Source organism: Phyllostomus hastatus, unplaced genomic scaffold (genome assembly GCF_019186645.2).
Source record: "Phyllostomus hastatus isolate PE091 unplaced genomic scaffold, TTU_PhHast_1.1 phas_scaffold_93, whole genome shotgun sequence".
In the NCBI taxonomy this organism is placed as follows: domain Eukaryota; kingdom Metazoa; phylum Chordata; class Mammalia; order Chiroptera; family Phyllostomidae; genus Phyllostomus; species Phyllostomus hastatus.
In genome coordinates, this window is record NW_025334042.1 from 46,619,055 (window position 1) to 46,644,039 (window position 24,985).

Consider the following 24,985-nt stretch of genomic DNA (forward strand, 5'->3'; position numbering starts at 1 on the left):
ATTTGCACTTTCCCACCATTTTTGGCATCTGAAGATTTTTAAAAACATTTTCCTGACAGTTGGGCCATGAACTTAAAGACTTATTTTTCCATATTTTATATATTTTGAACTGGAAGGATTTCTCCAGACACCTGTTTTACCATATTCTTAAAAGCAAAAGTTGGGTTTTTTAAGCTTCTTTTTGTCATTTTTTTCATATGGGTATTCAAAACTATATACTTTCTACCTAAATATTGATTTAGATACGTTCTACAATGTTGACACATAGTTCAGCTCAAAAAATTTCAAAATATACCTTGTAATTCTTTTAGTACAAAGGTTATTAAACAGGGTGATTTTCTAGGTTATAATATATGTGAAGGTAATTTTTTATATTAAATTTTATTTTATTGAAATTGGATCAGACAACGTATCTGTATGATAGTTGATCTAGGATAAGATTTATTTGGCCTAATATATAATTTAAATTTTGTGCATGGCTCATGCTTTTTAAAAAGAAATTTAGTCATATGAAATTTGAATTTATATACATTAGATGGACCATATTAATTATATTTACTTCCTTTATCCATGTTTATTATATGACAAATTGAAATCAATATCAAGGAACATACACTCACAGTTACTTGTCTTTGTTCATAATTTTTTATTTGTAGTTGTATTTAACTTGAAGCAATATTGATCATTGTGATTTGGTGGTCATTATTTTTATTATTATTATTTTCTTTACTTATATTAAAAGCCCTCTTTGTACTCATGAAGGTTTTTGCTTTAAATTTTATTTATTCCATGTTAAAAATCACTAATTTTGTTAGTTTGCTTCATATTTGATTATGTGATCTCTGCGTATTTTATACATTTCCACATCTTTCTTTTATTGTCTCCTGTAGAAAACAAATATCTGATTTTTAATACTTTATTTAAAATTTTAATCTCAAAATTATGGTTGTTGGGTAAATATTTTTATACTATTATAATCTCAGGTATATTAATTTTTTTATCTTCACATTGCTCTTTTTCTATTTTTCATGCTTACTTCTAGTTTTTCCACTTCTTTCCCATCTCCAATTGATATCAAATATGTATTTTAATCTATGCAGATTCTTATGAAATTCCAAGTATTTTCATTTTATCCATCAAAAAACATTATTCTGAGGAAATCAGTCATCACCAGACTGCCAAAGTATTCCACTGTACAAAAAAGCTTAAGTTGCTGAGTTCATACACAAAAAGCAAAGTGAACTAGCAGAAACATGGATTAGACTATATGGTTTTGCTGATGATTTACTGTGAAGTCAGTAACTATTTAAAATATAAATTGTAGAGCAAAAAGGAAAAGGACTCATGGACACATACAGCAATGCAGGGATTGCGGGGCTGGAAGGGGTCTAAGGGGGATAAATGGTAATGGAAAAACATATGATAAAAATAAATTATAAAAATAAATAAAATAAATTGAATAATATGAATTGTCTGAAATCCAAAGGACAAATAACCTAAGAAATTATTCAGTGGGGACAAATCACATGAGGTCATTTGCATTTTGTTTCTAGCAAAGAAAGATAGACAAGAATGGCATTTTAGTAAGCATAGGCCCCTAGGTAACTGTGCTCCTGTGCCATAGCTTATTTTCATTCCCATTTGAACATAAGCAGAACACCTTCCTCAAATTGACCCATATTTCGCTTACAGCTAAAGTAAAGAAATAAGGGATAAAAGAAAAAAAGACCAGGGATCAGAAAGAAAAGCAGAATTCTCTGAGATTACCAAGAAATTCAACAATGCTAGTATTTACTGATCATCCACATACAAGATTTGTTTTTGTCTTCATCTTTTCTGAACCTTACATATTGAACCCTGAATACTTCTGCTTCCCAATGATAACCTTCAACCACTGATTCAAAGTTTACCATTCTATTTTTTTTATTGTTGTTCAATTATAGTTGGTCCAGTATTCCTCAATTGCTCTCTCCTTCCCCTCCCCCTCCCTCAGTCAATCTCCACCCTGTTGTCCATTACCATGGGTCCTTTATACATGTTCCTTGACTAGACCCTCTCCCTTCTTTCCCCCTGTTTTCCCTCTCTCCCCTCCCCTCTGTCACTGTCAGTTTGTCCCTTCTTTCCATGTGTCTGATTCTACTTTGCTCATTTGTTTGTTTTGTTGATTAGGTCCCACTGATAGCTGAGATCATATGGTATTTGTCTTTCACTGCCTGGCTTATTTCACTTAGCATAGTACTCTCCAGCTACATAAGCCTTGTTAGGCCATGTTTAAGTATGGTCTGGTCATGTCTGTAGTTAATATGCAAATCAATTTCTTTACTCAAGTTCTTCTCAGATTGTTGTCTTTTTTATGGCTTTGGTCATGGCAAGCACAGTGTGTGCTTTTCGGGTGTATAATCTGATGCTTCTTCAGAAACAAAGAACAGAGAATCATAAAATGAACCCCAAATCTCACTTAATAGATTGACACTAGCCCTTTGCATTCTCATAAAAACCTACAAATTTAATTTTTAACTCTTTTTTGTGTGTCTAAAAGTGTTTTATCACATGAACAAAAGCAGATAAAGCATTATCTCATTAAAGATTTTATGATACTAAATGGTGATGGAAGGAAACCTGACTTGGGGTGGTAAACACACAATAAAATATACAGATGATATATTGTAGAATCGTATACTTAAAATCTGCATAATTTTCTTAACCAATGTCATCCCAATAAATGTAATAAAATATTTTTTGATGCTATTGTTTTAGTTTGTTTAACAAGTAATGTTTAGCGTGTTTTTTTTTATTTAATTCTAGAAGCTAGATGTTGGTATGTGTGTTTGTTCACTTGTATATGTGCCCTATCATTTATATACTAGTTGATCTTTGTAATAATACACCTCTTACAAATTATATAGGTAAAAAATTCATCATTCATTACAGGTGGCACAGTCTCACATGTCAATCAGAATTTGTAGCTTTCTAGATCTTTCCTTGTCTTCCCCACAGCTCAGACTTGTTTGTTTTCCTTGTCTCTTTAACAAAAAGAGACTGACATTTTGACTGATTTTTCTGTATACTCAGGCTACCCTCAGGTACAAAGCAAAAAACACTCCGAGGAACTCTAACATCTTAACCAGAGTTCTCTGGATCTCATTTACTAATATTATTACATTTTACTGTCTATCCCTTATTTCCTTCTAGAGTTACCTTTTTTTTTCTTTTATAGACATCCATTAATGAAGATTTCTCATAGCTACTTAGATGTCAAATAAAACTGCATTTTCTTGTGCTTTCTGAAACATATTTTAAATTTCTCTCTTTTCTGATACTAGAATAGCATATAGCCTATGCATCTACTTTGATTTCTTTGGCAAAATAAGCAGATACACAATTGCACAAATCAGTCTTTTCCTCTTGTACTAGAAACCAGCAGAAAGCAAAGGGAAAACAGAAAATATTCATAAAACCAGGAAACCTATATTATATACATATTTCAAAATACATGCAAGATCTGCCAAAAGCAGCTACATTTGGACTAAAGTTGCATAGGAAGAAGTAAAAAAAAAAAGAAGAAGAAGAAAGAGGAGACGAAGGAGAAGAAGGAGGAGGAAGAGGTAGAAATTGAGGAGAAGGTTGTAAATCTCAGAAATCAATTGCCAAAATATACAATACTTCCTGAGTCTGAGGGGTGTATGCTGAAATGCAAAGCTATATATCCCTTATTTGCAGCACTGGCTGCAGGAGCTAGGATAAGTAAGGCTACTGATAAAAACTCTCCTAACCTGGTTTCATTGAGAGTAATAGAGAAGGTGAAATATGCAAAACATCATTTAAATCAACTCTATTGGTAGAAACGAGCCAGTCTGCTTCTGGGGAGAAAACAAAACAAAACAAAACAAAAAAAAAAAGAAAACAGAAAAAAGGCAGATTTTAGATCACACACACAAAAAAAATTATAGGAAAACATGCAAATAGCTACTCCAAGAAAGTGTAGCTCATTCTATTACTGGTAATCTTGGCATACCACCTAAATAAAGATAAGTTTTTAAAAAATGAAGGAAAAACTCTGTATAAAGCAATAACATTAAGAAGTGTCAAATAAAAGAGAAATAAAAACATGGAATAGATGAAAATTATGACTATAAAGTTTTTTTAATGAGTGAAGCAATCATTTCTATGAAAAAATAGAGCCATAATTCAAGAACTTACCCTAAACTGATAAAACTCAGGAAAGAGAAGAAAAGAACAGAACCATCCCAGAATAAAATATGATAGGACAATGAGTGCAAAAATACAGTGGAAAACACACAAAAAATATAGACTAGAAATTAGACAAGTAATAAAATGAAGCAGAAATAAGAGAAGAGCCCAGAGGAGTTAGGTAAAAATATTAGGCATCTGAAATAGGCAAAAGAGATTCACAATATAGATATTCAATAATTAGAATTTCCAAAGCTGAAAAACAAAACAATTGAAAGTAACAAATATTTAAATGTATAATTTAACAAGTAATTTTTCTTTTTTTTATTGTTGTTCATCTATGGTTGTCCCCATTTTCTTCTCATCACTCCCCTCCACTCTATCCACTTCCACCTGCCACATTTAATACTCTTTTCCCATCGGCTTTGTCCATGGGTCCTTTATACATGTTCCTTAACCAGACCCTTCCCCTTCTTTCCCCAGTTATCTCTCCTCCTCTCTGGTTACTGTCACTTTGTTCTTTATTTCAATGTCTCTGGTTATTTCTTGCTTGTTTGTTTTGTTGATTAGGTTCCACTTACAGGTGAGATCATATGGTGTTTGTCTTTCACCACCTGGCTTATTTCACTTAGCATAATGCTCTTTGGTAATAAAATACTTGTGTCTATAAAATATATTTTAAAATACTATATTACCAGGTATAATAGACCCTGAATAGTCAATACTTAGATGTATACCAATAAAAGAATTTATTGGTCAGCAAGACTAAAAGATTAAGTCATTTATCAGGATTTAAAGATATGATTAATCTCGGATTAATTAACTTCTTAATTAACTGGAATACATTTTTTCAGACATTAAGTATTAAAATATTTTTAAATCTGAGTGTTTTACATGGGGGTTCATTGTACTATTCTGATTACTTTCTTTATGTTTGAATTTTTCCATAATAAATGTTAAAAATTATTTAAATGTGATTACTGATGTTGCTTTTTTGTTTGTTTTTGTTGTTAGTGGTTTTATGTTTTAATTGGGAGCATACTTTTATTTTTATTATTATCTTAAAAATATTTAATACCCCCTTCACCCATTTTTCCCACCCTCATGCCCTACCTCTAGCCACCACCAGTCTGTTCTCTAGATCTAAGAGCTTGATTTTTTTCTTGTTTTGTTCTTCAGTATTTTTTCTGACTTCCCATACAATAGATATGAAATAGCATTTGTCTTTCTCTAATTGGCTTATTTCACTTAGCACTATGCCCTCAGGTTTCATCCATATTGTCACAAATGGCAAGGTTCATTCTTTATAATTGAATAATATTCCATATTGTATTTATATACATATATGCACAATAAAATACTATACATATAAATAAAAATTACACTTTATCCATTCACCTGTCAAGGGACATTTAGGTTATTTACATATCTTGGCTATTGTAAAAAAAAATGCTGCGATGAATGCAGGGATTGTTTTCTTTGGAAAAATTCCCAGAAGTAGAATTGCGGAATAATACAATAGTTGTATTTTTAATCTTTTAAGGAACCTCCAAATTCTTTTTTAGAGTGATTGCACCAATTTACATTCCATCTAAGAGTGCACAAAGTTTCCCTTTTACAACATTCTCTCCAACATTTGTTATTTCTTATATTTTTGATAATAGCTGTTCTTACCAGTGTGAGGTGCTGGCTTGTGGTTTTGATTTGCATTTTCCTCATGATTAGTGATGTTGGACATCTATTCATGAATCTGTTGGCCATCTTATATGTGTGTCTTCTTTGGAAAACTATGTTTATATTTGCCTGCTTTAAATCAAACTTTTTACTATTGTGTTATCTTATTTCTTTTTTGTTTAAAATCAGTTATTTATACATTTTGGAGGACCTGGCCTTTCCTTCAGGTGAGGGACTCTGAATTTGTAAAATGGCTTAAGATTGGAAATCAGGTGAAATCCATGCCTTTCTCTTATGGCAACTCGAGTCAGTTTTTTGGTGTCCACATGCAGAATTTCTCCTGTTACAAAGACCAAGAAGGATTATAATAGGGTACCCATCTCTTTCATTATTAAGGACATTATGATCAATTAGATGCTACCAAAAATAGTTGAGGGTTAAAGTATTCTAATCACCGCTGGGTCCTTGCTGTTCAGTGTAGCATTTGTGTCCATTTTGCATCTATAGTTTAGGCACCAGTCCTTGAGGATTGAATCATCCTCATCGAAACTGGGAAACTCCTCTCAAACATCTACCACTATCACGCCTTCTGTTGAGAAGACAGATTCTACAGAGCTTTTGAAAGATATTGGTAATTCCCTCAATAATGTATTTCTTGTTGCCCTAGTAAATGGTGGGTACTTCGGATCCTTTCAGATCATAGAATGGGAAGAAGATGTAAAGTTACATATGCTAAATTCACTTCAATATTCCTGTCTTCTTAAATTGTTAGATTCTTTCCTCTATATTCTGCCAGTTCTGTCCTTAAATCTAATGTTTAATGTAAATAAGAATGTATTTCAAGCTTTAGACAACCAAGCAAGTAAACTGTTGAAGGTGAATTCACAAGCTAACACATTAAACACAGAATCTACGAAGGGGCTGCTTTATCAATATGTTGGCCCAGGTTCAGTATTAAATTCTATCCTCTTTGTTCTCAATCTTTTAGAGCCCATTCTCACATGTATTCTTCCAGTGACTGTCATTAAAATTACAATTGAGCAAAATCTTGCAATTCTTTTGGAGAACAAATGTTTTCAGTCAGACTTTGTAACTGCCCTCCTTCCCTTCCTTTCCCCTCTACTGCCTGAAGCATGCTAAAGTGTGACTTTGTTAATGGGTCTAGGGTCAATAAGTGGGGGTTGAAGTGGATCTTGAAGAAATAAACATCCCTTTACATGGCAAGTTTCCAAGGTGAGGTTACTATAGGGTCTTCAAGCAGAGCAAGGCTAATTCCTCTGACATGCATTGCTAGACTGCTTTAATTACAAAAGGAGTTTAAAGTTCTTAGCTTTATTTATCTAAGTCCACATACATTTTGTCATGCTCAGCATTAAGGTCCTACTATTTTCCCATCATTTCTCTAAAATTTATTTGATGAGACTTTGATGAGTCTGTGAATACATTTTATATAGTAATTGTCTTATGTACACAAGTAACTTTTAGATCTGACTTACAGCTGTAAAAAAGTAAGAGAATTTTTCATGACCACCGTAGAAGATCATTGATTTCCTGTCACTAGCTGAATACTTAAAATCTCAAATTGTCATAAGTTCTCCTATGCAGCTAGAAAGAGCCACACCACTCACAGCCCTTTTAGTGATGAATACAACAAGGATCAAGAGCAACAGCCCCTTGATTCACAGACATATAAGGAAAACTATTATAAAAAAAGTTGTATCTCAAAGCAAGGGAAACAAGATGAATTAGGAAGTTGGAACAAGTAGACAGCCATCTATAGCAAGATAAAGTTGGATACTTGACTATATATATATATATATATATATATATATATATATATATATATAGTAATTACAATATTAATTTTTTTAAAAAAAAGCAAACCATGAGAGTTGATTCCCAATGTCACCTAGTGGGTGGGACTCTATCTCAATTTCCTATACTCACTGTCTGTTTTTACAAATATTCTTAAAATACATGTGCCAATGATGTGGGGTGTTTGCTTGAGGTCATCAAATCAAATGCTTTCCCTCTGACAGGGCAGCACCTCCAGTTAAAGCAAAATCTTAAAGACTCCAGCTTATATGTTAAGTTGGTGAAATATTGGGTTAGCCTAAAGTTCATTTGTTTTTTTTTCCTTAAAAATGCTCTAGTTGCACTTAGTTGTCTTTAACTTTATTTGCAATAATTTTGTTAGATTGTATCATGACAGCTGTCATATCACTGTGCATTTTAAAAAACACATTAACATTGGTGAATTTTTGAAAAATGTATTTGTTTGTTTGTTTTTAGAGAGGGAGGAGGGGAGAGTGAGAAGCATCCATGTGTGGTTGCCTCTCACTTATCCCCTACTGGGGACCTAGCCCACAACCCAGGCATGTGCTCTGACTGGGAATTGAACTGGTGACCCTTTGGTTCACAAGCTGGAGCTCAATTTACTGAGCCACACCAGCTAGGGCAAAATTGGTGAATTTTTGTGTAGTCATTTTAATATTGAAGATGGAAGAAAATATAAAACCTTTTGACATATTATGCCTTTTATTTTAACAAAGGTAAAAATGCAACTGAAATGCAACAGAAGATTTGTGCAGAGTATGGAAAAAGTGCTGTGACTGATAAAATGTGTCAAAAGTGGTGTGTGAAATTTCTTGCTGGAGAATTCTTATTGGATGATGCTCCACAGTAGGGTAGACCAGTTGAAGGGACTAGTGATCAAATTAAGACATTAATTGAGAATGATCAATGTTACACCTCATGAAAGTTAGCCAACATACTCAAAATATCCAAATCAATAAAGTTACTGGTGAAAATTAAATATGTTTTTTCTTTTATGGAAAAAACCATGGACTTTTCAGTGAACCCAATGCAAGAAAATGCCAGTATAGTTTGTGTTATTGTTTTATGCATCTGGATGCTATATGTTTTGAACCATGAAACCAGAAGTAAAGTATACAAATAAAATCTGATCAAATGTGTTTTGTCTCTGAAATGGGTACCCATTATTATAAAAGCATTATAAACAAGATAACACTCATATTTTAACCATAAAATGTTACATAGAAATACATATTCTGAGATCAAACTGAATAATAACAGGCACAACTAGAGTATCCTCAGTGCTCAGTCCTTCACCTGACAAGGTGACAGAGATAGAAGTCAAGTAGCTGCCTTTTCCAGAAAATTGAAAACCACTAGTATTCTACCTGAGTGATCCTAATTAATAGTCAATATTTTGAGGCTAAAGTTACTCGTATTTGTTAACTGTCTATATTTTAAATTCACAGTTGTTTATAAGCTCCAAAACCTGCACTTGTACAAAATGGACCACAATTTGGGAGTACTTTGCAAGCGTTTAGAGATGGTAATGATGCCACATCTCCAAATGAAATTTTAGCCTTATTTTCCAAGGAATTGATTCCTTCTTGAAGCTTCTGGTCAACAGCTTGCTTAGACTGATGAATTGAAAATATTCCAAGCTTAAAATGAGAAAGACTGTGCAAATCCAACAAGTCAGATCAATTCCTATTTGCATCTTAAAGCCTTCAATCATCACATAACAGAATCATTGGCTTCCATCAGTGAATTCTTAAGCAGTTCTAACCTAGAGCAGAACTCTCCTTGACCTGGATCACAGCTGAGAAAGAAGGTAGGTAAAGATAGCTGCAGTATGTCCTAAGTGGCAGACACACACCATTCTTCACTATTCAGCTGAAAGTCAATTCATCATCAGTGATATTCAAAATGAGAACTCTCTACCGACATGCCAGGTACAATGGAGGCAATATATATGATTTTGATTGCTGGTGAACTGACTAGAAATTTGAGGAAATGCATTTTTTGTACTGGTTAACTGCATTGGCTCAGAAGGAAAGATAGCTCTTTGACTGACGTCATCCTGGTCAGCGTAGCCATCTCCAGAATCTGTTGTTGTGTGTAATATTTTTAGATGCTTCATTATGCAGCTCTCTCCAGATACATATGCCCATGGTGAGCTAATGAACACTTTGGGTGTTTTATGTGTTCATTCATATCATTCAAATGTGTGGTTTACCTCTTACCTCAACATCTTCTATTTACTCAGGATAGTAGATATATACCACTCGTTTTTCCTCTGGCTGAAGCTGAAGAACAACAGTCATCCTTGGGATTCTTCTGATTACCTTTCTTATCTCTTTAATTATTAGTGCTTCATTGACTGAGGACACCTGCTATCACTTCAAGGTCAATTATGAAGAAAATATAACTTAGGAATTCAAAGTGAGTAAAATCCCCAATCCTTTCAAAGAGATTGCCCTGAATCTGGGGGTTATAGTTCTCTTTATTCTTAGCCTGATCTCATTTCTCTTGTTACTTTGCTCCCTTTTAAGACACCAGGCAGATGAAACTTCATGCCTCAGTGTGTAGGGACTCCAGAACAGAGGCCCACATGTGGACTCTAAAAGGCAGTGATCATCTTTCTGCTGCTCTTTATTATGTACCATACGTTCTTGTCATAACCTATAGCTTTCTGATTCCTCAGAGAAAATTTGTGGTGATGTTTGGTTGCATAATTACTGTCATTTTTCCATGAAGACATTCATTCATCCTGGTAATGGGGAACAGTAAGCTGAGAAGATTTTTCTTAAAAAAAAAGATTTTATTTATTTATTTTTAGACAGACAGAAGTGTAAGGGAGGGAGAAAGAGAGGGAGAGAAACATTATGTGTGGTTGCTTCTCACACACCCCCTAATGGGGACCTGGCCCCTAATCCAGGCATGTTTCCCAACTGGAAATCAAATGGTCAGTCTTTTTGTTTGCAGGCTGGCACTCAATCCACTAAGCCACACCAGCCAGGGTGAGGCTTTTCTGAAGGTGCTGATTGCGAAAGATTTTCACAGAAGAAGGCAATCTTTTGTTCCTTTGAGAATCCTGAGTACAAGCAGTAAAATGTCAACAAATACTCTCTCTCCCAATTAATGGTATTCATTTTTTATTATATGCTGTTAGAAATAATATCTATCATTATTCTAAATTTTCCTTTGTGTTTCTTCACATTTTCTCTTGTTTGATTTTGAATCCATCATCAAACCACAGGTGTTGTCTTCTCAGAAAAACTGAGCCTGAATCTCATATTAACATTGCCTACACATAAAAAGGCTCTATTTCTTCCTGCCATGTACAGGTAAACACTTTGAACTCAGTAACAGAAGAATTTCAAGCCAACATGCTACAGGGAAGAAATTTTTAAAACACACCAGTCCTTCCTATAAAATCAATCATGCAAAAAAAAACTGCCTAATTTGTCTGAACTGAAAGTCGGTCCTTAACTTTTCTGCCCTTTCATCACCTCTGTTTCTGGAATGGTTCATCCTTATCAGAATGGGGGAGGTGCTCTTTGGAGAGATTCTGCCTATATTCTGGTGGAATATAATGTAGGAAAAGAGGTGTTATCTCAAGAATGAAGGTTTGAGCAGGAAAGGGGGAGGTTGCATAGTTAGGAATGTGTAAATCAGAACAACCTTGATAAAATTAAACTTTAAATAAGTAAGTAAATCTTAAGTAAACCCTAGCTGGTGATGCCAATTCAAAGAGTCAATATTCTCAAACATTCTTTGAAATATTCCCTCTACCCTTCTAGACTTGAGGATCTTTGACATTTTCTCCCTTAGCTTCATTCTCTGTTCTGTTTCAGTCAATATTTTATGGATAATTTTTTTAAAATTATTAACTTCATGCTTATTGTTATGCATCATACACAGGTAAGAAATAGGGAAAATGTGACATATGATGTTTACAGTGCAAAATTATTTAAATACAAGAAGAGGAAGTCTCATTTGTGTCATTTGTAAACCTAGATTCAAATTTATTGTAAGCTGTCATGTTTCCCAAACATAAGTTAAATTTAATAGTAGAATTGGTTTTATTTCCTAGAATTATTGCTTTTTTATAAAAAAAATTTTAAAGTGATTGTCCATCTAGAGAAATGACTAAAGTGTAGAATGTGAGATCATAAATCTTATAAAAGGTGTCAATTGTAACTAGAACAACTTAAAGTGTGAATTTCTTAATTTTAGATGAAAATGTTTATTATCCAAGAGACATTGCAGAGAATAAATTGTCATGGACAGCATTTTCCATATTAAATAAAACTAAAGATAACAAATCTTAAACTGGCATCTTTTACTTGTAAATAAACATAGAGAATAAATTTTTAGTAAATGTTGCCATGTGACTGTCCAATAACATTATTTATAATTCAGTGCTACTTGTAATTCAGTTTGTATCGTATCTATTCCTAATTAACCACTTATATGAAAACAAAAAATCTTAAAGGCAACAAGGAAGAAACAACTAGTAATATACAAAAGAGTTCTGATAAGGCTATCAGCTGATTTCTTAACAGAAACACTATAAACCAGAAGAGACTGGCATGAAGTATTACAAGTAATGAAAAGCAAGGATCTGTAACAAAGACTACACTATCTAACAAGGCTCTTATTTAAAATAGAAGGCAAAATAAAGAGCTTCCCAAACAAACAAACAAAAAAGATACATCTTTACCAATCTAGTACTGCAAGAGATGCTAAAGGCTCTTTTTTAAGAAGAAGAAATATATATAGAGAAAAATGGCAATGAATAAGTACCTATCAATAATAACCTTAAATGTAGCTCTGGCTGGCGTAGCTCACTGGATTGAGTGCGGGCTGTGAACCAAAGTGTCGCAGGTTAGATTCCCAGTCAGGGCACATGCCTGGGTTGCAGGCCATGACCCCCAGCAACTGCACATTGATGGTTCTTTCTCTATAGATATATCCCTCCCTTCCCTCTCTAAAAATAAATAAATAAAATCTTTAAAAAATAATAACCTTAAATGTAAATGGATTAAATGCTCCAGTCAAAACATATAGTATAGCTGAATGGATATGAAAATATGATCTGCATATATGCTATCTACAAGAGACCCACCTCAGAACAAAAGATAGCACACAGGCTGAAAGTAAAGGAATGGAAAAAAATATTCCATGCAAATGGACATAAAAAAAAAAGCTGGGATAGTAATACTTTTATCAGAAAAAATAGACTTCAAATCAAAGGCCATAATAAGATAAAGAAGGTCACTAAATAAAGGAGTAGTCCACCAAGAGGATAGAACTCTTGCAAACATATATGCATCCAATGCAGGTGCACCTAAATAAAAAAGAAAATATTGGAGGACTTTAAGAAAGAGGTAGACCACAATATAATCTTATAGGGGATTTTAACACCCCACTTTGAACAACAGAAAATCTTCCAATTAAAAAATAAACAAAAATATTGCAGAATTGAATGGACTCTAGATCAAATAAACTTAACTGATATTTCTAGAACATTTCACCCCAAAAAAGCAAAATACACATTCTTCTCAAGTGCACATGGATCATTCTCAAAGACAGACCATGGGATAGGACACAAATCAAACCTTAACAAACTCAAGAAAATTGAAATCATTGAGTAAAAATATCCCCTTCAATAAATGGTGTTAGGAGAACTCAACAGGTACATGCAAAAAATAAATAAATAAAACAAGACCACCGACTCATACCATACACCAGAATAAATTCAAAATAGGTAAAAGACTTAAACACAGTCATGATACCATAAAAGTCCTAGTGATAAACATAGGCAGTAAAACTTCAGATACCCTACTAAACAATATTTTTGCTGATATATCTCCTAGAATAAGGGAAACAAAGGTAAAAATAACCAAATGGATCTACATCAAATTAAAAATTTGTGCACAGCTAAAGAAACCATCATCAAAATGAAAAGGTGACTGACCATATGGGAAAATATATTTTCCAATGATACCTCAGAGGGTTTGATCTCCAAAATATATAAGAACTCATACAATTTAACACCAGAAAGACAAATAATCCAAATTTAAAATGGGCAAATAACCTGAACAAACACTTCTCGAAGGAGGACAGGGGGCCCATAGACACATGAAAAGATGCTCAGCATCACTAGTCATCAGATAGATGCAAATTAAAACCACAGTGAGATACCACTTCACACTGGTCAGAATGGCCATCAACAAACAACAAATGTGGGTAAGGATGTGGAGAAAAGGGAACCCTAGTTGGTGGGAATGCAGACTAGTGCAGCCACTGTGGAAAAGAGTATGGAATTTCCTGAAAAAACTAAAAACAGAACTATCTTTTGACTCAGCCATTCTGCTGGGATTATATCCTAAGAACCCTGAAACACCAGTTCAAAAGAACTTATGTACTCTTATGTTCATAGCAGCCTTGTTTACAACAGCTAAATGCTGGAAGCAGCCTAAGTGCCCATCAGTAAATGAGTGGGTCAAAAAACTGTGGTACATTTACACTATGGAATACTATGCAGCAGAAAGAAAGAAGAAACTCCTACCTTTTGTGACAGCATGGATGGAACTGGAGAGTATTATGCTAAGTGAAATAAGCCAGGCTGTGAAAAATAAACACCATATAATCTCATCTTTAAGTGGAACCTAATCAACAAAACAAATAAGCAAGCAAAATAGAACCAGAGACATGGAAATATGGAACAGACTGACAGATGCCAGAGGAAAGAGGGGGAGAGGAGGGATGGTAGAAAGAATGGGAAGGGATTAGTCAAGGAACATGTATGAACGACCCATGGACATGGACAATGGTGTGGGGACAGGCTGTGTGAGCTGGGAGGGGTGGTGGTGGCTGGACAGAGGAGGAAAAAGGAAGAAAAATTGGGGCAAATGTAATAAATAAGGATTAAAAAAACAAAAAAGAAAAAAAAGAAAGTTTGAGAGAATTGCATTCCCAAAGAAGGTATAAGTACCCCAGAATTGTTCCATGAAAATGTTAGGTAGTAAAGTGGTTCTTAGCAACTTGAATTAGAGAAGCTATTTCAAAACAAGAGTTAGTTTGTAGAAATGAGATAAATTTAATCATGGGTCTCCTGCTTAAAGGTGAGAGGGGTTAAGGATCTAAATACTCAGATCTATTTGGTAAGGAGGAGGGTAGAGAGTTGAATGGAACCCAGGATTTTGCTTTCTTCCCTCTTGTTTATACAACTGCCCTTGGGAACATTTTAAACTAAAAGGAAAAATCTAAAGGTAATCAATACTCTTCTTTCCTTTTAAACAAAGAGAAAAAAATCTAAAGGTAATCAATGCTCTTCTTTATTATGGCTCCTTCAGCTTCATATATATATAGTTTGTCATAAATAAAAAGTAAATAACCATTAAATGTCACTTGATTAATAAGACAAATCATTATTTTAAGAGACATTGTGCCATATAATTTTTCACCTGAACAACCAAGATAAAATGAGTTAAAATATTTTTTAGAACCAAGTAATTTATACTTAGTGTTAACCTTTTAAATTCCTGGAAGAATATAGGTCTCAATGTTAAACCAAACTTTGGATTTGTAGCAGTAATTAATACTATTATACAACAAAATGAAGAATTCTCTACAAATTTCAACTTTGGACCATTTTCTAACTGCCAGAAATGCCTGAGGTTTAGGCTTGCCAGACAAAATATAGGACATTCAATTAAATTTGAATTTTAGTACCTCTTGGAAGTAGTTATGCCATGCATTTGGGACATACACTAAAAAAAATACAGGGTCTGGTCCAAATAATGCCCCTTTTTATTACAAATCTTTTATTACAAAATCATAAGCATGTAATTCTGTAACATAACAATGTCACACTCAAGCACACCATATGACATTTTAGGTGAAATGTTCAAATTAAAACTAGAAATTATTACAGCCATATTATCCAACCAGCGCCACTCAAGCAGGCCTCACTTCTGCTGGATCTTGTATTTATTGTTGTATTTGGAATTCAAATTTAGCTGGCTGTCTTGTGTTTTTATTTGCTCAATCTGGCATGCCTGTTGAGGTTACTAGCATGCAGCACAGAGTAATAAATCCAAAATTTGCAAAATGTAACCTGAGACAGTGTGGGCCCATGAAAGGGAATTGGCCAAATTTGCATCTTGGCAAACTGCAGCTCAGCCTAAATTAACGATATGTAGAAAAGTAAACCTTGCTGGGGAGGTAAATGAACGTACAACAACCAGGTAAGGATTTGCCAAACACATTAGTTGTCAAGACTAATTAAGATTTAATGAAGAGAGCTTTAATCTTCATTTGTTATTCCAGTCTCCAGCATAAAACAGAGACTACAATAAAAGAGGTGAAGAAAATAACAGCAAAATCTAAGAAGTAGGTGTAGGTATCATACTACACCAGTCCAAATAGACACAAATTGGATATTTCTCTGTTTTAACATGTCAGGTGAGGCAAATAGCACCTTAATGATCATAGTTGTTGGAGAGTTTTCAGTGGGGATTTTAGGAAATGTGTTTATTGGACTGATAAACTGCATGGACTGGATCAAGAATAAGAAGAAGATTGCTCCCATTGATTTAATCCTCACAAGTCTGGCCGTATCCAGAATTTGTCTGTTGTGTGTAATACTATTAGATTATTTTATATTGGTGCTGTACCCAGATATCTATGCCACTGGTAAAGAAATGAGAATCATTGACTTCTTCTGGACACTAACCAACCATGTCAATGTCTGGTTTGCCACCTGCCTCAGCATTTTCTATTTCTTCAAGATAGCTAATTTCTGCCATCCTTTTTTCCTCTGGATGAAGTGGAGAATTGACAGGGCGATTCCTGGGATCTTGCTGGTGTGCTCAGCCCTGTCTGTGTTTATCAGCCTTCCTGTCACTGAGAATTTGAATGACGATTTCAGGCTTTGTGTCAAGACAAAGGTGAAAAGAAACTTAACTTTGAGATGCTGGGAAAATAAAACTCAATATGCTTCCATCAAGGTATTGCTCAACCTGTTGACGCTGTTCCCCTTTTCTGTGTCCCTGGTCTCGTTTCTCCTCTTGATCCTCTCCCTATGGGGACACATCAGGCAGATGCAGCTCAACGCCACAGGGTACAGAGACCCAAGCACAGATGCCCACGTGGGAGCTGTGAAAGCTGTCGTCTCCTTCCTCCTCCTTTTCATTGTCTACTCTCTGTCCTTTCTTGTAGCCACCTCCAGTTACTTCATTCCAGAGACTGAATTAGCTGTGGTGATTGGTGAGTTGGTAGCTCTAATTTATCCCTCAAGCCATTCATTTATCTTGATTCTGGGGAACAATAAATTAAGACAAGCGTCTCAAAGGGTGCTAGGTAAGGTAACCCATGCGCTAAAAAGAAGAAATTTCTGACAACATAAACAGATCAGAAGATAAACGATCATTTTCTAGGACAAAGGAAGAAAATCTTTCTTAATTACCTTCAGTTCTTACATTAATGCTGGTTTCTTATGGTTGATTATCTTAAACTGTATCTGTATATTTATAATTTAGGAAATCTCATGTAGACCTTATTTTGTCTCTTTATCTCTCTGTCTCTTTCCCTTTTTGTCTCTCTTCCTCTTTGTTTAGCTTCTCTCTCTCCCTCCCATCAGAGTTTTTTTTAACATATTTTAGAACAAATAGACATTAATATCCTAATATTATTAACTGTGTAAGGAGAAAATATTTTCATAGTTTTAAATCATTTCTCCAGATGCAAATTGTATGACTAATTCAAAACAGTTATAATAGCATCTTGCTGTTATTTGCATCCCTATGAAAAGCAGCTGGCTCATCCTCCTGGTTCTGGCTGGATTGTTCTCAGATCATCCAACTAAGCTCCACCTTTGGAAAAGACTCAATACGGTTACAGTTCTTAATAAAATGTTATGCAATTCTATGAATATAGCAGGAATTAAAACTGATTATAATCATAAATAAAACATAAATTGTGATTAAAATAAATATTGTCACAGGGGATTCAGAAATTATTTTAGGATCATAGATTAATGAAAACAAAAACACTCTAAGCATGAGGCAAGGACAATTTATGTGGAAAGTTTCTATAAAATAAGGATGGCTAAACAAGGAGCCTAAAGAACTATTTATTGCTTATTGAAGGATATTTCTTACATGAAAGACATGTGTCAATTTGCTTTTGGCAAACTAGGACTACACCAAGCATTGATTGTGAAGATACCCTGATAAGATGAGACCTAAATAAAAAACTATCGTTTTGAGTTGGGAAAATGTCAAAACATCAAAGGAGACATTGATTCAATACAGATCATCTCTACACACCAGCAGGATGTTTGGATTATACATAAGTCATCTATGAGATGAAAGTTATCTATTTAGGAAATTCTATCAAAAGCACATCATTCATGCTGTGACACAGATATTTTAAAGTGATTGACTCTGTTACTAATCAGCCTGGAGCAGCCATGGGCTTTGTGTACAGAAGAGATGTTTATAAATATTTTGATCAATACATTTGGTAAAAATCAAAATTACTTTTATACTTCATATGTTAAGTTTCATAAGCTAACTTTTCTTCTTTGAATCTGACAATGCAAAAGACACACATTGATTAAACGGATCAATTTAAAAATATTTACTAACTGCCTTATAAGTTAAAGAAACAATGGAAATTTAGGTGCATATACTGAAACTTAGTTCTTTTAAATGTCATCTTAAAGAATACCTGTCTCTGCCCCACAGCTAAGCAGAGGCCAGTGTATGTGCATTTATTAGGCATGGGAACAGAAGAACCATGAAGGCTAATGGGAATCTTGAAAGCTCCATATTTAATGTCTTCATGTTGTGGACTATAGAAACTTGATTATCTACTTACGTTACAAACATAGTGCCTCACATTCCGTTTCTCTGCAGACTGCAGCCAGGCAAAGGATGCTGAGGTAGAAACAGAAGCCATATCAAAGACCTCTTACTATACATAATTCTTTTTATGGGCAATCTGGGATGAAAGTGATGTAGCCAGTTAAGTTGTTTATCTTCTGAGATTTTATTAATTCTGAGAAATCGTGCAAAAATGAAAATCACTTAAGGTTCAAGGAAGCATTTATACTGTTTCTTTACTCCCAGTGTTTGGGGTAGAGTTTTCAAGCTTTCTCTAAGAGAATGCAATTAAAGGGTTACAGAGAACACAGGCAGATTTATCTCTGGTTTTGTTTTGTTTTGTTTTTAAATCCGTGTTTAGCCCTGGCTGGCATAGCTCAGTGGATTGAGCACGGGCTGTGAACCAAAAGGTCACAGGTTCGATTCCCAGTCAGGGTACATGCCTGGGTTGCAGGCCATGACCCCCAGCAACCACACATTGATGTTTCTCTCTCTCTCTTTCTCCCTCCCTTAACTCTCTAAAAATACATAAATAAAATCTTTTTAAAAAATCCTTGTTTAATTAATAGATATTCACTCATACATCAAATGTCAGAATGTTAGGCACCATACTGAGTGCTTAAGGTATAAATGAAATCTAAGTTCAGGCTTTCATGTGCAGCTTTGGAAAAGTTGTGGAAGACAGATAATGATCAAGGAAAGAACCAAATAGTTACAAGGCATGATTAATGCAACTGAGAAAAACTGGAAATGAGGGATAGCTTTAAACAGCATAGTCGGGATAGACCTACCTAAGAAAGTAGGATTTCAAGCTGAGACTTGAATCACAAATATAGCCCAACCATGCAATCAATATTATGGACAAATATAATTCCCAAAGGGAGGCAAAGCAAATGCCGGTGCCCCAAGGAACAGATGTTTGAGGAAGAACAATAAGGTCTGAGTGATTGAAGCATGGTGAGTGGAGGGTGACTTGCAAGATCATGAAAGGCCTTATAGGTCATGAGATGGAATTTATGTTTAAGTTCAATCTGAAGACACTAAAGGAATGGAAGCTATGTACAATATAGTTTGATCTGCATGCAGATTTAAGTTCATTTTGGTAATAAGAAGAACGGATATTTTATGTGTTGGGGGTAGGGAGAAGTACAATTAAGGGGACTATCTGGTATATTACTAGAGTACGTAGTTTTTTAAAAATTGTTTTAATCATTGTTCAAGTACAGTTTTTTCCCTTTTACTCCCATTCCAGCCCACCCACCCAACCAGCCCCACTTCACTCCCATTACCACCCTCCCCTTAGTTTTTGTCTATGTGTCCTTTAAATTTGTTCCTGTAAACCCTTCCCATTCTCCCCTGAAATTCCCTCTTCTCTCCCCTCTAGTCACTGTCAGCCTGTCCTCTATTTCAGTGTCTTTGGTTGTATTTTGCTCGTTTCTTTGTTTTGTTGATTAGGTTCCTGTTAAAGGTGAGATCATATGGTATTTGTCTTTCACTGCCTGGCTCATTTCACTTAGCATAATGCTTTCCAGCTCCATCTATGCTGTTGCAAAGGGTAGGAGCTCCTTCTTTGTTTCTGCTGCATAGAATACCATTGTGTAAATGTACCATAGTTTTTTGATCCATTCATTTGCTGATGGGCATCTAGGTTGCTTCCAGCACTTAGCTATTGTAAATTGTGCTGCTATGAACATCGGGGTGCAAAGGTTCTTTTGTATTGGTGTCTTAGTGTTCTTAGGATATAGTCTCAGCAGTGGAATTGTAGGGTCAAAAGGCAGATCCATTTTTAGTTTTCTGAGGAAGTTCCATACTGCTTTCCATAGTGGTTGTACCAGTCTGCAGCCCCACCAACAGTGCACTAGGGACCCCTTTTCTCCACAACCTCTCCAACACTTGTTTGTTGCTTTGTTTATGATGGCCATTCTGACTGGTGTGAAGTGGTATCTCATTGTGGTTTTAATTTGCATCTCTCTGATAGCTAGCGTTTCATGTGTCTTTGGATCCTCTGTATGTCTTCCTTGGAAAGGTGTCTGTTCAAGTCCTTTGCCCATTTTTTAATTGGGTTGCTTGTCTTAGAGTGGAGTTGTGTAAGTTCTTTATATGATTTCTATGAGAAATCATGGTGGTTCATTTGGTCGGTGGCAATAGAGTTAGGGAATTTTTAAATAGCTGAATTCTATATGTTGTGTGGGTAAAACTAGTAGGTCTTATTACTTGATCAGAGAAAGGCAGGGGATTAAAGAAAAAGGAAACTCAAAAAACTTTTACAAGGCTTTTACTTTAGAACTTAGAAGTACACTGCTACCTAAGATTGAGAAGAAACTATCATAACTGAGGGGTAGGAAAATAGAAATAAAAAATTCTACTTTTCACATATATGTTTGAGAGATCTATGAAATAACCAAGTGTAAATGTCAAATAGATCATTGAATGTATAAATCTGTAACTAAGTATAGAGAAAAGAGATATAAATTTGGAAGTCATCAACATATAAATAGGGTTACCTAAAGATGTATATAGAGAGAAGTGACACCAGATCTGTGCCCTGAGATGTTCAAATCTTTAGAAGTAAAATTCAAGAGAAAAAATCAGCAAAAGGGAAACAAGAAAGAGCTTGCAGGACAAAAGGAGTAAAGCGAGGGAAGTGTGGTGAAATGGAAATAAAAGATGTCATTGTGTTACAAGGAGAGACAGATCAACTTTCAAACGCTGCTGAGCAAAACAGTAAAACTGATAATAGCAAAATAACCACTGGACTTGGCAACATGAATATACACAGACTTCAGCCTAAGATGGTTCAACTTATGGTTTTTTGACTTTACAATGGTATGGAAGCTGTATGTTTTAAGCAGAAACCATACTTCAAATTTTTATTTTTGATATTTTCCTTGCCTAGCAATATGTGGTACAGTACTTTCTCACAATGCTGGGTAGCAGCTCCCAGGCAGCCACATGACCACAGGGGTAAACAAGCAATACCTTATAGCACAGGTGGCAAACACAAGGCCTATGGGCCCAATCTGTCCCTCCACCTTGTTTTATCCGGCCCGGCACCTTGTTTCTACCTGGCAGCACTGAGCTCTCGCTTAACTGTTAAGGAGCAGTTACATTTATACAGTCCTAAAATTACATTCGGTCCTTTGAAGGCAACCATGAGGCTGATGTAGTTGGTCCCCCTCTGAAGATGAGTTTGACACTCCAGCCTACAGTGTTAGAGGTTGCCCATGTTTCTTGGGTATTGTGTGTTGTGTTTTCACATCCCATTAGGTCTACAACACACCCATGTGTGTTCCCTGTTTCTGGTGAGAAGAGGAAGGCAATTACTCTTGAAATAAAACTCAAGATAATTGCCCAGCTGTAGGCTAATGGGCTAAAGTAGGTGTTCTGACTATGTTTAAGGTAGGCTAAGCTATGATTTGGGGGATGTGAGGTATACTAAATGCATTTTATCTTATGATGGGTTTATCCGGATGTAACCTTATTATAAATAGAGAAGTGTCTGTAAATGGTGACCCTAACAAAAGCAATGTTAGCAAACTGTAGGGGTAGAAGCTAGGTTCAGTAGGGAAGGTTGAGGGAAAGAATGTGAGAAAGCAGAGGCACACTGAAAATACAGTATTTAAGTTAAATTTTGTTATTAAGCAGAGTAGAGAGTGGAACATGAAAACAAGGTAAAATTTTAGTGTTTGCATTGGTTCTGTTTTTAAATTGGATGATATAGTGAGTGCATGCAAATTGAAATGATTCGGTAGAGAGGAAGATGATAATATAGGATGGGGTAATAATTGATAGTGTTAAAATCATGGCGCTGACATAAAAAAATTGAACCCTCAGACCTGAAATAGAGATATTTAGGTGGATGAGGCTGAAAATTTGGGACCCCAGATTCCATGGAAGGTTCAGGACCGCCAGGGGCAGATCCTTACTCCTTATAAGAGCAGAAGAGCCTCCCTACTCCCAGAAACTGTTCAGTTACTCAGTCCAGGGCAGGTTAACATTTGTTCTCCTCACCATATGTCCTACCACTCCTCATTGCTTCAGGACAAGGTTTAAGCACAGCTCAATCAGGTATAAGTACAATTCTGTCCCAAAAGAAAATAGCTTCATGCTAATATTAGCACATACTGTTAACATGTCTGTGGGAATAAAAGAACATGCTGGAAATGGGTCATGAGTCTGGTAGATCAAGGAATTCTCTTAACTTGGATGTGGAGAATTAGTGGCATGGAAGCCCTCAATAATGACTTGGGACTCAATATTTTTTGGTAAGGGAACATAAATTCAGTCCTAAAACTCTGTTGGGGCAGCTCCATGAAGCTTGGACACATGGGGGCCTGGTATATAAGGTGGAGTTGCTGCAATTTTCTTAGTATACTATTATGAAGGATCAGAAAGACCAGTGACATGATCCTATCAGGAAGGACTGACTGCATAAGATACAAAAACCCACCATCCAACTGTGTTTCCCAGGAATATAGGAAGATAAAGCCGAAGATAGCAGTTAGTTCCACATTGTGAAGGATGTTGTGAATAGCAAACTGACTTGCAGTTTATTCTGTGGGTCACAGAGATTTTTGGAAAGTGGAGCAACATTATTGTTTCTTTATAAGTATTTTAGGGTGAGATACAAATTGGTTAATATAAAATGTTGTCTTAAAGGAAAGATACCTCTTTATTAAGAGATTTATTTTAATGTGAGCAAACAGGGAGTCTTCTCTGGTGGGCTGGGGGATAGCTCTTTCAGATGACATTAGGAACGAAGAAATGGGGAATAGAGTTCTGAAATGAAGATAATGTTGCTAGCCATGAAATTTTTAACCAGGAAAGCCAAGTTTTGCTATTTCTTTCTAAAAATAAAGCATGACATTAAGTGGCTCGTTTATGAGTGTCCTTTACTATTGACTAGGCTTTTATTATGCAAAAATGTGTTGATTTGGATATGAGACCATGAGCTTTGTTGTATGGTATTTTGATGGAAATGATAGTAACCCATTATCTAGTAAATTATTGTCATTTATCTGTAATGTTTATTGTTATTAAGAGGTTTGCTGGTTTTTATCATTTTTTTTATCTTTCTTCTCCTATGCTTTTAATAAAGAATGGAAAATTAGGAAAAATAACAACTGTTTGCATGGTAAAGAGTAAGCTGCTAAATGCTTCTTGATTCCTCACCTGAGTCATTTTCAAATGTTTTTACCCCCAAGGTTTATACATTTTCATACATTTTGCACTATGAAGTATACCCAAGTCCATCCACAGAATGGTGACATTATTTTAGAAACTGGACAGAAAATCAATAAGGGCACCAAGAGCCAGGGCAACCAGAGACTTATTCTGTTTCCAAGGAAAAGGCCAGTTCTTAATCCAATTCCAGAATTGAACCTGGTAGTGAATGTGGGAATAAAGAATATTAAACATGTTTCTGTTACCTTAACCTGTAAATTCTTCTTCACTAACACTAATACTAAAAGCAAGCTACTTATATCCTTTTTAAAAATTTTTTATTTTAATCATTGTTCAAGTACATTTTTCTGTCCTTTACTCCCATTGCAGCCCACCCACCCAAGCTACTTATATCCTTGATATAAATGTCTATCACAGCCTTCATTTTCAGCCTCACCTAATTTCACTGTCAATCTCCTAGGGCTGCCAGCATTCACATGTGAGACTCACCGTAGGTATAACCAAATTTTGACACTCAGAGAAACAAGGAGCTTCCAGGTGAGGCACAACTCCTGGCCTGACTGCACTGAGCCCAGCACCTGAGGGGTGTTTCACACCCTCCGTTAATCTTTAGTCAGAGGCTTTGGAAGTAGATGGAATAAACGTGTTGTAATTAGTCTGGTTATGCTCGTTCATTTAAAAAATTGGTAAGTAAATTTTCTCACTGTATTAGTTTTGTAGGCTTTCTGTAACAACATACTACAAACTGAGTGCTTCAACAACAGAAATTCATTTTATCACAGTCCTGGAGACTAGGAGTCCAAGATCAAGGTGTTCATTCAGTCTGAGGACTGTGAGTAAAAGTCTGCCCAGGCCTGTTAGCTTCTGCTACATCTCCCCAATCTCTGTCTTCGTCTTCACATGGTGTTCTCCCTGTATACATGTCTATATCCAAATTTCCCTTTTATATAAGGATACCAGTCATACTAGATTAGGTGCCCACCCTACTCTACAAATGAGCTCATCTTAACTAATTACTACTACAACTAATTACTACTACTGAAGTAATTACTACTAATTATACATTACTAACAACCTTCATTCCAAATAAGGTCACATTCTGAAATACTGGAGTTAGGACTTCGACACGTAAATTTGGGGGAAACATAATTCAGCTCATAGCACTCACTTTCTGTTATACCTTCTTTAGTTGTGGCAGGTTTTACCTCACACCATACATGCAA

General features: G+C 35.2%; 2 protein-coding genes across 2 annotated transcripts; both read left to right on the forward strand.

Annotated features, from left to right (window-relative positions):
* The first annotated feature begins 9,625 nt into the window (after window positions 1-9,625).
* TAS2R9 (taste 2 receptor member 9) lies at window positions 9,626-10,822 on the forward strand. Its single transcript, XM_045830140.1, is given in 8 exon segments — window positions 9,626-9,687; window positions 9,689-9,717; window positions 9,720-9,788; window positions 9,791-9,811; window positions 9,814-9,997; window positions 9,999-10,235; window positions 10,237-10,477; window positions 10,703-10,822. Coding segments are annotated over 8 exon segments (963 nt in total).
* Window positions 10,823-16,062: 5,240 nt separating this feature from the next.
* On the forward strand, window positions 16,063-17,090 carry LOC123812821 (taste receptor type 2 member 7-like). Its single transcript, XM_045829703.1, has one exon. The coding sequence runs from the start codon at window positions 16,149-16,151 to the stop codon at window positions 17,088-17,090; it is 942 nt and encodes a 313-aa protein (XP_045685659.1). The 5' UTR covers window positions 16,063-16,148.
* Window positions 17,091-24,985: the final 7,895 nt, after the last annotated feature.